The sequence below is a fragment of the Taudactylus pleione genome, unplaced genomic scaffold (assembly GCF_031769625.1).
Source record: "Taudactylus pleione unplaced genomic scaffold, aTauple2 ptg000015l, whole genome shotgun sequence".
Lineage (NCBI taxonomy): Eukaryota > Metazoa > Chordata > Amphibia > Anura > Myobatrachidae > Taudactylus > Taudactylus pleione.
Window position 1 is genome coordinate 7,750,374 of NW_028284417.1, and position 14,923 is coordinate 7,765,296.

The following is a 14,923-nucleotide window of genomic DNA, read 5'->3' on the forward strand; positions in this document are numbered from 1 at the left end:
GTGCAGCTGAAAGCACAATTGTAGGAGCACCAGGTGCATATTTAAAAGAGGCAATTGTATTTTTTTATGACTTCAAAAAACAGTGGAAAAACATCTGTACGTACCATCAACTGGGGTCAACTTGACTCTGTAGGAAGTTGCAGATCTGTGAGGAGTCCATCTAATACAGAACGAATCCCATGCCACTTGATAACTTGTCAGATCAGTGACATTCAAATACACTGTAAATAAAAACAATAAAAAACACAAATTCAGGATTCTTAAGAAAACCAATTTAATATTTGACACCACTGGCTATTAATCAACTTCTGAATTAAAATATTTTTGCTTTTTCTTCCAAAGACGTGTACATGGATATCATTCTGGCAGTACCAACATGAGAGAATGTATTACATTTAGACAAAAAGAGATAACAGTATGAAGCTAACATGACTCCCTTTACAAAAGCAGATTTAAATGATCTGCCCCCACAGCCCACACTCGTAGAGCCTTTAAATCAAAATTTGGAATGTTATTATAATAACAACCTGGATTTTAATGTGCCAAAATGCAAGGCAAAGCAAATTCTGAAAGGGTATGGTATAAAAGGTCAACAGTTTAAAGGTCGACACCAGAATAATGACAGTAAAAAGGATGACATGGTCATTGGGTCGACCATCATTCTGTTGATATGTTGACATTAAAATGTTGACACTTTTTTTTTGCAATTTTAGCCTAACCCTAACCCCTAACCCTAAACCTAACCCTATCTCTAAAAATCATGAAAAAATCATGAAAAATCATGAAAAAGTCTTGTGTCAACATTTTAGTGTCAACATGTTACATGTCGATCTTTTGACTGTGTTGACCAATTAACCATCTTCAGAATGATGATCAACCTAATGACCATGTTGACCTTTAAACTGCTGACATACAGAATGTGTCGGCATTCTGGTGTCGACCTACTGAATGACTAAATTTTTATTGTTGACCAATCGACCGGTATTCATTCTGAAAATTATACTGATATTACAGATACAATTGTGGATAATTTTACCATTGTAAATTTATTTTCTATACATGCAGGGGGGATTACATTACAATGGGACATCTCCTTTAGATTTACATTTCACAAATTTTACGATTGGAGCAACTGCTTAAAATCAATGTTGTAAACAAGGATACAAGGCTTTGTAGAGTCTATGTTGATAGTAGTGCAAGACAATAATCTTAGAATCATGCACAAATTTTAAATATAGTTTTGACTCTAGGAGACATAGAGTGACATAAACATTTTGCAGCATAATTATCTGCAAGAGGAACAGATCTACTACAGTATAACATATGGATGCACTGTATCAGAAAAGCAAAAAAATGCTACAATATACACAATACACTGCTCCACACAACAATTCAGTAGTGTGACTCACATGTTGTCCCAACTCCTAAGAGTGGTCCACTTAATCCTGTGTCATACTGAGCATACACCTTTACATCATAGCTGGTTCCGGGAGACAGGTTTTGAAGAGTGTAAGAATTCACATCACCGACAAATGCGTCCATAGATTCATCACCATCTTTACATAAAGAATACAAAGAAAAGTTATCTCACAAATGATAACTGTGTTTTATTATGTTCTTGTCTGCAAAGTTGTATCTATTGATAACTGGTCTCAACTCTGGCCGTCCTAAATGTAGAAGCATGCATATTTAAAAGTAATGCACATTTACACTTTTTGCTAAAAATATGCACTTATGTTAAGTATTATTAAAGTTTATTAAACTGATCAAAGAACAGATTAGATGATACAATAAGGGTCTAAACTCACCATTAAATTTGGTGTGTGATTCACCTTAAAATAAAGTTATTTACATCCGGTTTGTGATTCAGATCCTTTAATTATTTTACATGCAAACATTCGAATATTTGCACTATTGGGAATATTTTTCGGAGTAAAGGAATGAATTTTACATGATTTTCTTACCTTGTGGCTGGTATACAAGCTTGTATCCAAGAACAGGGGAGGCTGTTCTGTCCCAAGATACCCTGAACCTGGTGTACCATTCATCAGAAACTTGCAAATTTTTTGGTGCAAGCAAACCAACTACAACACAACAATACAAAACTTTATAAACAAGTACTGCAACATTAAAAGACAGCACAATACAAAACAATTTGAATGCATCAATTCTGTTTCCCATATTACACATGTGCATATATATGCAATGAAATGATATGACAAAATTGCAGGACATCTCACAGCATCAAAAACGTGAGCTTTTAATACACTTTTATAATGTTTTTGATGCATTAAACAGTACTCCAATGAATTTAATAAAGTCTTGCTGAGCACATATAAAGTAAACCAAAAGTACGTATGAATTGAATGGACTTCTGGCCACACATCTAAAGATTATCTGTCCAACCAGCCAACTAGTTGATTTGGATGGAATGAAAATCTGGTAAGGTATGAAAGCAAATGACAATCAGCAATTTGCTCCCAAATGCCGGAAAATGGACAAAAACTGTTGTTTGAACAAATTGTTCAGATCAAACATTTAACAAACTTGTCTGAACGACCGTTTTCATCTGTTTTCTGGCATTTAGGGGCAAATTGCTGATCATCATTTGCTCCCATACGTTACCAGATTTTCATTCCAACCAATCAACTAGTTGGCTGGTTGGGCAGATAATCTTTAGATGTGTGGCCAGTTTAAGGGGTAAATTTACTAAAGTGAGAGTTTTTAGAATTGGAGATATTGCCCATAGCAACCAATCAGATTCTGGCTATTATCTTCTAGAAAGTGCTAGTTAAATGTTAAGTAGAATCTGATTGGTTGCTATGGGCAACATCTCCGCTTCTAAAAACTCTCACTTTAGTAAATATACCCCCTAGTCTCTGTATATGTGCAGTCCAAATATAGGGACACTCCAGACATTAGCAACTTCATATCGCAGAATGTAATCCAAAGTATACTTAAAATCCAGTTAATATACTTTACAGCATTCACCTTTTATTGATATATGAAGCAGCCTAATAGCTAGAGATGTGCGCGGACACCCGTGTTTTTTTTTGTAAGCAAAACCACCCTCAAATGTTATGGTTTTGGTTTTGGCTAGACCACCCTTAAGTGTTTTGGTTCGGATTCCGTTTTGATTTTTGTTTTTCGAATTTCTTTAAAATGAATAAAAACAGCTAAAATGACGTAATTTGGACCTATTTGCATGCAATCCTAAATCCAAGAGTCGGTTATTAGATCCGAGTTCCAAATTTACAGCAGAACCGAGCCGGGACTTTGTTCTACTCGGAACCCCAAAAGTGATCCGAGCCGTGACTCGGAACACCAAAGTTCAGGTGTGTTCGTTTTTCAGGAAACACCGAACCACATATTTCTAATAATAGTACAATCTACACACTAGATCCTTTTCTATGTAACAACCTACTTTCAGATCATTTATTTTTTACAAATGGAATAAAATTATACAAATGTATAATAAACTGGCCTCACTATAAGAATATTAATGTAATTCAAGAATCTTGTAGAGTTTTTAGGTTTGTTATGGCATTGAAGTGATGACAATATCTTCAGTTAATAATAATTCAACTACTGCTCAAATGATAACTGTACATATGAAAATTTTTTTTTTTGTAAAATTAAGGTAATTGACAGCAGGAAATCTGATTGCCTTTTTGTTAGATTTTGTATACTGTGGCATTTATCACATAAGGGGGGTCAAGTAATATCAAAGTTTATTGAATGTAAAGCAGGAGGTTCCCTAATGAAAGGATGTCAAATAGAAAACTGCCAATCTAACCATTCAACATATACTGTAGATGTTAGGGTTGGGTATGGGAGACCGGCAGTCAGGATAGCGGCTGTCAAAAGGCCGACAGCGGTATCCCGATGCTCAGAATCCCGACAGGAGTTAGGTAACTATGTTAACCCTCCCCCTTCACCCCCTAACCCTAACTCTCTTTCCTGCATCCTAACCCCAACTCTCCCTACCCTGCACCCTAACCCCCCATTAGTGCCTAAACCTAACCCTCCCCCCTTAGTACCTAACCCTAACCCCGCCCTGGTGGTGCCTATCCCTAATAACCCCATTCTGCATCCTAGCCCTAAACTCCCCCCTCCTGCAGCCTAACCATAACCCCCCCATGGTGTCAAAACCTGCCTGACCCCCCATCCCCACGGCTAACTGCTAACCCGGCCCGCTATACTTACGATCGGAATGCAGGCTGTCAGAATTCTGGTGTCAGCATTTCAACCGATGTCAGGGTTCCAGAACCGGTCTTCTGGCTGCGGTTCAGGACTACGGTGCCGGGATTTCAGAAGCCGGCATCCTGATGATTGGTTTATTAACTACATCCCAGATGTTACCTAACTCTGTATGTTCTTGTAAAGTCTCTGCAATGTTGGAAGCTCTATCTCTATGTCTTGTAGACCTGGGGGGAAGGGGTTAGGGTTCTACAAGGCCCTGAATTCCCTACAGCTGGCACTTGTGGCTAAACCATTTCCTCCAACCTGTGACTTGTTGGCATATGTGAGTTTTTAAATAGGAGACAATATAATCAATGCTCTTATAGAATTTGTGATAAGATATCTCCGTTTTTTGCAGAGTAGGGATGGACATCGGAAGCCAAGCATCAAACGGTTGCCGGGCTTACGACATCATATCATGGCTTCTAGCCATCATATTGCAACCATATGATAACCAACAATGGCTTTAGTATGTGCTTCAGTGCTTCACGCATGTGTACATTAGCAGAGCTGCGAACACTACTTTCAGATGTCCGCAGCTGCAGAGAAACAATCACAGCAACGGAAAGCTGCATCTGATTGCTGGCAACCATTGAATATAACCATTGGTTTCTGATGTTCATCCCTACTTTGCGGAGCTCTGTGAGTTATTCCTCACGGTAATGGCTCCGCAACACACTAGGTTACTGGCAGCTACTCTGCTCTACTATTTGACTTCATCAGAGAATTAATGGTTTTAATAATTGGGTTTTCAGTGCCTTGGGGAAATGGTTACATTGCACACCACAAGAGCACTGATAAAATGAGGAGGGTGTTCATTTTATTATTATTATTATTATTATTAATAAATTATTTTTATTATTATTTTCCCTTAAAATAAGGATGCAGAAAAAATAGATATGCACTTTAAATTCAGTCAAGTTTGCTTCTTTTTTTTTTTTTGTGTGCAGATGTCCTGGAGCCCACAAAGGGTCCCTGATTTTGAGGAACTGTCCCACCATACCACCCAAGGGCCGCAATGTCCTGCAAGGGGGGAGGGTTGAAGGGAGCACTCTCACTGCTGCTCTGCATAGCAGAGCAGTGGGTGAATAGATGCCATGCACATGGGCACAGCATATACTTAGTCCAAACAAGGACCTGGGGGCAGCCTAGCAACTCCAGGAGAGCTGGGCTTTGCCCCCAGAATGATGAAAACAGGGTTGAGCCACAAGGCCACGTCCCCTTCCCATTAGGCCATGCCTTTATTGGTTGCGCACATACAACCTGTGCAAGAAGTCCCTATGCTGAACTCTTATATGTTGGGAGGTATGACATATGTGTTCTGCTTTTGTAGAAAGCAGCATTGCATGTGCCTGTCCTGTTACTGGCAACAAATGATCAATAGGTTGATAACAAAGCAACATTAATATAAGTGGCAGAACAATGAGGGATATCATTGAACATCTATCTTAATATAGCTAGCTACAAGGGGCCTAATAAAGAAAAACAGCTCATTATAATGATGCCCCACATAGTCCCATCTCCTTTCCAATATGCACACATACTCCTTCAGCTGCTGATGCTAATATTTTCCAATTTCAATTTCACACCCGAGCCTTTCATGCTAATTTTAATAATGAAGGAAGTTTATGTGATTTCATATCACTTGAACAGCTGTTCTCAAACTCGGTCCTCAGGACCCTACACCAGTGGCGTCATGAGGGGGGTGCGGGTCAAACCCGGGCAATGCCGGCTCCTCTGCAGTGCCAGAAGCCGAGTGCTGTAGTGTTACATTCTCCTGCAGAAGAGGAGCCGACAGTGCAGACTGCCCAGTCTCCGGGGGTAGCCCAGCATCTCCGGTGATGTTATCGGGATCCCCCGAGAGTCTACGCCCCTTTATTTAGGCCATGCCCATTTTCATCTAGGCGTGCCTTCAGCACACAGGGGGTATCCAGAATGCGCACCGATTTTCACCAGACACGGTGACACCTTTGCCCCACACAGGTCATGCTTTCCAGGTCACCTAGCAGGTGCTCAGGTGTATTCATTACACACTGACACAATTTTAAAAGTTCCACAGGTGGAGTAATTATTTTACTTATGATTCTGTGAGGGGACCTGGAATACATGCACTTTTTGGAGTCCTGAGGATTGAGTTTGAGAACCTGTGCACTAGAAATCTCCTCCCTCACCAGACCCCCATTAGCAGTGGAGGAGCTAGTGAGTGGTGGGCCCAGGTGCAACAATATGTTTTGCATCCCCCCCCAAAAAAAAATCCAAATTAGAGATTCCTTGTGGTGACACAGTGTTAATTAGGGTTTCATAGGGCTCTCCATCACATGGAGTACCTCAGGGGCATGTATGATATGCTGTACTGAGCTGGAGGAAAGACCTCCAGCAGTAGTGCAGGTCAGAGATGGTGCCTCTGGTAGTCTCCTCTGTATCCTAGTGCCCAGAGGCAGAGCGTCAGTAAGCAGAGCTAGCGCAGAGCACATCGCTAACAGGTAAGTGCAGGAGGAGCAAGGGACTCAGGAGAGATAAGGGGAGAGAACCCTGTCTATCCTCCTCCGGCCAGACCACATCCTCCCTCTTTGTTATGGGCCACATATCTTTCTGATTGAAAGAGGTGGATATTGACAAATTAATGTATATTAACCAAATTTTATTATTCAAAATGAGTATTTTTTTCCCACAACCATTACAAATTATTTTATCATATTTTTAATGGTTTATCAATTTAAATTGATGCAATGGTTCTGCAGCATGTAGGCTCCCAGACTGACAGCTACACAACTACTTATTCTGAGCAAGTGTCACTCCTGGGACCACAGACTATTCTCTGTAAGCTACTACTGAGATTGTAAAGCAAAGTGGAGAAGAGATGTGAAGAAAGTTCTTTGTGCTGTACTGTGCTGTATGTCTATATACCACATACAGGGAGTGCAGCAGTTGCCTCGGACACCAGTGTGTAAGTAAAGGCCGAGGTATTACCTTCCCCTGTGGCATGGCGCCATGATGTGCCACCTGCTGCTCTCACCGGGCACAAGAACAGGCGTGACTACTGCTGCTCTTTGGCCTCCCTGCAGGCCACCATGCACACAGCTGTTGTTGAAATGCACATTGTGACGACACAGTGCCTCCGGGCTATGATGCAGCGGTAATCAGGGGCGCCGAGATGGGGGGAACAGGTACTAATTACCCGGGTCCGGCAGGGGCCCGGCTCCGGTGCCGCCCTCCCCTCCCTCTTACATCAAAGCAGCCCAGCACACACTGCTGTGTGCTAGGCTGCACTGGGAGACTGCTCGAGACTGCTAAATAGCAGCCACAGCAGTCTCCTATGCCTGTGGGGAGGGCAATCACACAGATCGTGCCCTCAACTGGCTATGTGACAGGCTGAGGGGCTCACAGCGCCCACCTCCCCAGCACTCAGCGTCGATTCGTGGCGCTGCAAAAATTATATTTTTTCTAAGGAAGTGTGGCCATGCCTCCCGCGATTAGGTTACACCCCCTTCTTACCCCGGGTCCGAAACAGCTGTCGGCGCCCCTGCCTGTAATGAGTCAGTCTGACTCAATATAGTGCTACCAACTGCGGCCCCTTCATTGTAGTGGGTCCCGATGCAATTCACTGGCAGCACCACTGCTAGTTCCACCCCTGCCCAATAGGGCTGCTTCCAGAAATTTCCCAGGCTGGTTTTCCATCCCAATCTGACCCTGGATGTAAGAGACAATGCACGTTGAGACAGTGATCTCAAACATGCAGTGCATGCAGTAAGACCTAAGAACTTTTCAGAGGTAGAACAGTTCTGCTGGGAAAAGTTGGAGAAAATCCTAAATATATATAAATCTAATATGTCTTTCAAAACCAAAAATAGCAAGCTCGTAGCTGGCTACAAGGATTGTTTGGAAGCTATGGTTTCTGCCAATAGAGGTGTTAGGAAACACTAACTGCCAGGGTGCCCAAGTTTTTAAAAATGCCACATTTACTATTTTATTTTCCTTTCAAACTGTTAAATCAATCAAATAAATAGTAACTGTTTGTTAAAGTGCATAGAAATATGTTATGTTATGTTTGTACCGTGCTGATGTTGTGTTACTATCTTTTCACCTTTAGTGAGATCGGCAACCTCACCAGGAGTGCAAAACCGTTTTCAATACAACTTTAGCCACAATCTTCCCCAATCATAAAGGGCTATATTTTGTAAAGCACCGCTTCCTGGTGCGTAGCTTTTGTAAGCCACTGCTTTTCGGTGAGTGTGAAAATTTAATGCAGCACTAACATTAGGTGTGAAGTCTGGCGAACTTTAGCGAAGCTTTAAATTTTCACCTGAAATCTTCCAAGAAGTGTCGGCTCACAAAAGCTACCGCATCGTAACTATAACCCCAAGCCAACATGTATGGAGTTACAATTTTATTTAGTCATCAAGTAAGGAGAGATACTCTTCTAAAACAGTTTGTGATGAAATTAAATACATGAATATACAAATATTCTTTAACTTAGCACTATTACATTTTAATTATTTTCTTTCATGAAGATCCAAAATTAAAGCATTGGGTTCACCTAACACAATATTAAACCATGAATACTATTATAGTATTATCATGGTTGAACCATGTACAAAATCATATTTTGCAAATTCAGACACATATTTGAATATACATTGCCAAATCTTTACCTGTCCTTCCATTCCCGGTCAGTTGTCCTCCGTCGCCATCTGCATACACTGCCACCACTGTAATTTTATATGGAGTGTCTGACAACAATGGCTGCAGGACCACATTGTTCCTTCGACCAGGTACAGTTGTCTTAAATAAAGGTACAGTACAAGAAAAATTGGTATAGAAAAAGTCACATATGTCTTTATCCAATACTTGTGATTGAAAATGAGGTGTATCAAACATTCTAAAGAGGAGAAGCGGAGGAGTTGACAAAGCAGCCAATCAGCTTCTACCTACCATGTATCTAGTACGGTCTAGGTCTATATAATGATAGCAGGATGCTGATTGGTTGCTATGCCAACTTCTGTTCTCTTTCCACAGAACATATCTCTTGTAACAAAAACTATTGTATGAAGTTCTCTAACAAGTACTGAAGGACTCACTGATATGCATTGTGATTTTTAATATGGTCGGATAACATCTAACTTGTATTGTATGTCATACAATGGGGCTAACATTAGATGGAGGGAAAATAAAGGACCAAAAACAGAACCACTGTAAACACTGGAGTTCAAATCTAATGTGTTGTACATCTGTCTTACACAATGTACATGAAATATGCAGGCCTTGCAATAGAAAGCAGTCTGCCCGCATAATAGGTAACATATGGATAAAAGTGGAGAGATACAACATTGTGCCTGGATTGGCTATATGTCAGAACATTTCTGTGCTGCCTTCTTAGGACCTCAGAGTGTGAACGGTGCTCGGATGCATGTACCAAAATGGGGTTTTCTATTAAAAGGAAAACTCATTAAAGTTTAAGATAATAAAAGTGTTGCAACACCATTGGATTTTTTTCCCTGAAATACTGCATTTCTGTAATTGGATAAATATCATTGTCTCCAATCTGATGGTCCAAGAGAAAATGTAAACCAGTCAGAATTAATCCCTAGCTCAGTTACTTTGATTCACCTTATAAAGAGGAATGATTTGTACCCTACTGGCATATAAACATGGGTTTCAGAACCTGCCAGCAGATCAGATTTTCAAGAGAGATTATAAGGATGGATGAATGCTCATTTTCATAAATCCAAGTGTGACCAGGAGCTGGTGAAGCCTTTCCACTGATGACAGGCCTAATGCAACCTAGAATTTGCTATAGAAAACTCCTGCCCTCTGTGTCCATTAGACACGTTAGGGCCTGCTTCTGAATCGGATGCAGCAGTAATGTCGGACACAGTGGAGCAATGTGTTTCATCTCTGCATGAGTCGCACAGCACATGCGTCCCGATTTTGTTCGTGCATAGTCGCAGTACGAAGTTAGTCGCACGGTAACAGAAATGTATGGGGCATTCCAGGGCAGTGACTGGGAGGTAACATGGGGGTGGCTAAATAGGAATGTTGCTCATAGTAGTTGCATTCTTAGAAGCTTAGTCATTTACATGGGAGTCCGCACTCAGATGGATAATCTAAACCTGCCATAGGGCTGCTGCATGTTTCGATGGTGCAAATGATGGTGCATCTGAAGATGCACCTAGCATTATTTCAGCATCTATGGACACTGACAGTGGGCACCTCAGTCCTTGCACATTTGGATGCACAGATTTAAACCACAGTAGGTGTTTGTAGCGGCTTATGCATAAAGTGGAGGACTGCACTAAAAGATGCAGCCATGGACGTTGCTGCATTCGATGCAGAATCGGGGCTATTACTTTGTACTGAAGCAGTGTACTGTTATCTAGATCTAGCAAGTTTTCCAAAAGGCTAGGATGGTGCACATCTGGGATCCTCTATCCTAATTCCACTGGCAGCAGTGTAGTTAATGCTCCTAATCTGTGAATTTTGCATTCATGCATATGAGAAGTCTATCTGGAGAAGCATCTTCAACAGGGCTGTCAGTACAATAAAGGCCCATATTAGTAGGAAAGAGAATCACAGCACAGGACTGTTGGAGCCTTTGCGGTGACTCAGCAGATAGGTTACTGCTGACCCACAGGTAAGTAAAACTTGGGGCCAAATGTAAACTCTCACACTTTTTAAACTCGGCCGATGTAATAGAGTCCGAGAACATGCAAACGCTCATGTTTTTCAGACTCCAACAACTCTCATGATTTAAACTCTGATCCAGATGTTTTCTCATTTTAAAAATACAACCAGGAAGGACAAGAGCCACGCCGGGCCCAGGTGACAGGGGGTGTTGCCTAATCGTGGGAGGTGTGGTCACACCCCCTTGAAAAAAAAAAATATTTTTGGAGCCGCGAAGCAGCCCTGCGTGCTGGGGAGGGGGCGCTGTTTGCCCCTTAGCTTGGCGCACAGCCAATGGGGGGCGCGATCAGCGTGATCATTCCCCCCAAAGGCATAGGAGACTGCCCTGGCTGCTGCTTTAGCAGCCACGAGCAGGGAGGGTGAGCAGTGCCAGACCCGGGCCCCCGTCGGGCCCTGCAGCAAGCTTGGGCCCGGGTAATTTAAACCCGCCCCCCCCCCTCTCGACGCCCCTGAATACAACTTGACTAATGTAATAGTATGAGAGATTACTGCTAAACTCTCACATTTTCTAAACACTCACCCTCTTACATTTCGCACCTTTTGTTTTATATTATCAATCTCCTTCTGAAATGTAGCTAGTAAAACCTCATTATAATTAGTGCACCATCTATCAAATATCTTCAAGGACTATATACAGATATACATGATATAACCCTAAAACTAGGCAGATTTGCAAGTTTGAAAAACAAAACTCTTACAAATTCATCAATGGGATCTCCAACAGTGGGTGAATAGATAATTCGATACTGCTGAACTGGACCATCAGCATGATCCCAGTTTACTGAAAGACTGTTGGTTGTCTCTCCAAAAACGTTAATGTTTTTTGGTCCACTGCGAGGTACTGTAAGACAAAAGCACAAAACAGTTATAAGCCTGTGTATTACCCTTAATATTTGTTTAACAGCAAAGTCGAAATAAGTAATATGAATATGCGAGCGCAGGAAATTCGGAAATTTCCAACCACACTTTTAGAGCCTGGTTACTTTACAAGATCTTTGTAGTACAATGCTGCCAGCTAGGACATACTAACAGATTATTAAGAAATAAACCTACCGCAGTATGAACAAAATGTGGAAAGAGGGATACCACAAGCATTTGGAAAGCTTTACGTTTCTGGAGGGATTTACAAAGCAGTCAGCAAAAGTGGGTAAAACTGTAATATAACACAGAGCTGAACTTTCCATTCCAAATTCTTTAGAACACTGAAGCCCAGCTACAGTCTCCTCAAAATAAATACAGCTATTAGTTTTAATAATAATATAGTCTAATTTTTTTTAGCCAATGGGAAAGTACCAGCAGACAGGACCCTCTGGACGTCTTCATGAGAGACATCAATAAAAGCATTGTTAGTTTGACGTTGGCAGAAGTATATAGTTTACCTGTGCCAGGGTTACCTTGACACGCACTTGCTGTGCTCTATGTGCAAAGATAGATTATTTTACAAATCTCCAATGTTGATAACTTTGCTAGGAATATGTCAACAGAAGTTAGAAAATAATTCCACCCGACACTAAAAACATCAGCTTTTGGGTGAAATTTCAAAAGTTACACTCCATGATGTATAATTTTTAATATTTAATTTAATTAGAATTGTCATTTAAGGAACTTTAACATTCTGATTAACTGGAGTATACAGTATAACAATCAAAAAATGTGTACAGCATTATATATCTAATATTTATTTGTAATTATCCTTTAAGGGACAACAATTATGCAATTATAAATAAAACATTAAGGGGTCTATTTATCATCACTTAATTTTTACAAAAGCAGGTGAAAATTTGCATTTTATTGTAAAAGTTAAGTTATCGGACCATTCATCAAGTAGGTAAAGCAGGAAATATCACCTATATCTCCTGCTTACCTTCCTCTTGCTGAATGGCCCGCTGTCCCCATACACTAGTATGGGGACAGAATTCATCATGCTCTGAAAATACAATATTTTAGGAGCTTTATTGCTGAGCATTCATCATCTTAAGATGGCGAGTGCTCAAGCCACCCACCCCTTCCCTATCGGATCCCTGCTCCCGTGTTCAGGCATGCGCACTACTGTGAAAAGATTCACTGCGTGGAGACTGCTTTCAGATCAGCTGTCTCCATGCTGGAGCATTGGTGAATTGCTCCGGCATCCAAGGCGAGTTAGAATGTTAATTGAATACACCCAAAGATCAGTTGCATAGTTTCATAATTAAGAATTGTTATATATATACACGATCCAGGAATCCGGCACTCACTAATAACAATGATCACTTCACCCCGTTGCCAGCAAAAGTGTGTCAGATGCAGAGACGCTGACCTATAAAATATTGTATAAGCGGCCCTCAGAGGTTTCAATAATACACAACTGTCTTCCTGACGAAAATGCTTTGGTATTGAAATGCTACCCCAGGAGGACAGTAGTGTATTATTGAAATATCTGAATGCTGGTTATACAATAATATATATATATATATATATATATATATATATATATATATAAAACCTTCTATAAGAAAATTTACATGGCTTCCATCATTTACACGCTCATCTTATCTACTTATCTCTGCTGCCCTATCATATTTGGAGGCCTATTCATCATCACTACTGGGCCCATTGGACATGTTTTTTGCAACTGGCCCATTCATTATTAAATGAGCCACCTAATATGAAAACAAGGAAATGAGAATCGCACAGGACTAGTGCAATAATGTCGGATCCGAAATAACTTGATTTAACAAATACAATATCAGCCTATTGACATTTTGACAATTACCAACTTCAAATATTAATTGCCACACAGTGGACTATGTCAATGTTTATTGGTGGTGCTCCCCAGAGTCAGGTAAAACTCAAAATAGACCAAGAGACAAAAGAAGACTCTTTTTTGGGGGCACTGCTTAAGTAAGATACATGATCACTTAAAAAATCGAGAACTAGACACACAAACATATGATTGTGTGTCTAGTTCTCGATTTTTTAAGTGTTATTTATTAAAAGTTAATTTTTAATTGGATCATGTATCTTACTTAAGCAGTGCCCCCAAAAAAGAGTCTTCTTTTGTCTCTTGGTCTATTTGGAGCCACCTAATATTCAGCAAACTTGGAGAACTTAAAAGTTTTCGGAGTTTGCCTGTGGGAACCAACACTATCTTCAGATGGGATTGGGTCCCTGAATGCCGCTCCTTCGTATGGTAAGGAGGTCGCTGCCACCACCCCACTTGTCCCCTGAGACCAATGCATATTTGTCAACTCAGGTCATGCATGCGCAGAAGGCCCACTCGGGATAATTAAATAACACTGCTACTAGGGAATGCAGGACAGCTTCTGTTTGGAGCAGCTGTCCCTGCACTGGAGCAATACTCAATTGCTCCAGTATTTAAGTATCCACCGCCGCAACTCACAACAAGTTGGATACTTAATTATTGGGGCCATCCAGCCCATTGATGAACAGACCCCTTGGTGTCAGACCTCATCAACTGTATCTTGGGATAGGCAAATGACACATGAAGCATGGAATTTTAACTTGCATTTGCATACTTCCCAACCATCCTAATTTGCAATAGGGGGGCTCAACTATGTATGGCAATAAAGTGCTGTATTTCCTCTTAGGGTGGAAAGGGGGTCTGACCACATCCACTATAGGGTGGTTACACCCCCAGCATGCTGTAGTCCAAACCCCAGAAATATATGTCTAGTTTGCAATACTGAAAAATGTCATTTCAGCCTTTCACATTCATACTGGAAAATGGCATATCAGTCCTTACACATTCATACTGGAAAATGGCATCTCAGTCCTTACACTTTCATACTGGAAAATGGCATCTCAGTCCTTACACTTTCATACTGGAAAATGGCATCTCAGTCCTTACACATTCATACTGGAAAATGGTATCTCAGTCCTTACACATTCATACTGGAAAATGACATCTCAGTCCTTGCACATTCATACTGGAAAATGGCATCTCAGTCCTTACACATTCATATTGGAAAATGGCATCTCAGTCCTTACACTTTCATACTGG

At 40.9% G+C, this 14,923-nt stretch overlaps 1 protein-coding gene across 2 annotated transcripts in view; it reads right to left on the bottom strand.

Moving 5' to 3' along the window:
* Positions 1 to 14,923, bottom strand: part of COL12A1 (collagen type XII alpha 1 chain) — a 195,690-nt gene that overhangs the window by 59,804 nt on the left and 120,963 nt on the right. For both annotated transcript variants that reach the window (XM_088471465.1, XM_088471474.1), the window contains 5 exons: positions 11,622 to 11,764; positions 8,895 to 9,024; positions 1,965 to 2,084; positions 1,410 to 1,556; positions 105 to 221 (listed from right to left, as the gene is read on the bottom strand). In XM_088471465.1, the coding sequence (XP_088327591.1) occupies positions 105 to 221; positions 1,410 to 1,556; positions 1,965 to 2,084; positions 8,895 to 9,024; positions 11,622 to 11,764 (657 nt within the window). The remainder of the gene's footprint in view (positions 1 to 104; positions 222 to 1,409; positions 1,557 to 1,964; positions 2,085 to 8,894; positions 9,025 to 11,621; positions 11,765 to 14,923) is intronic.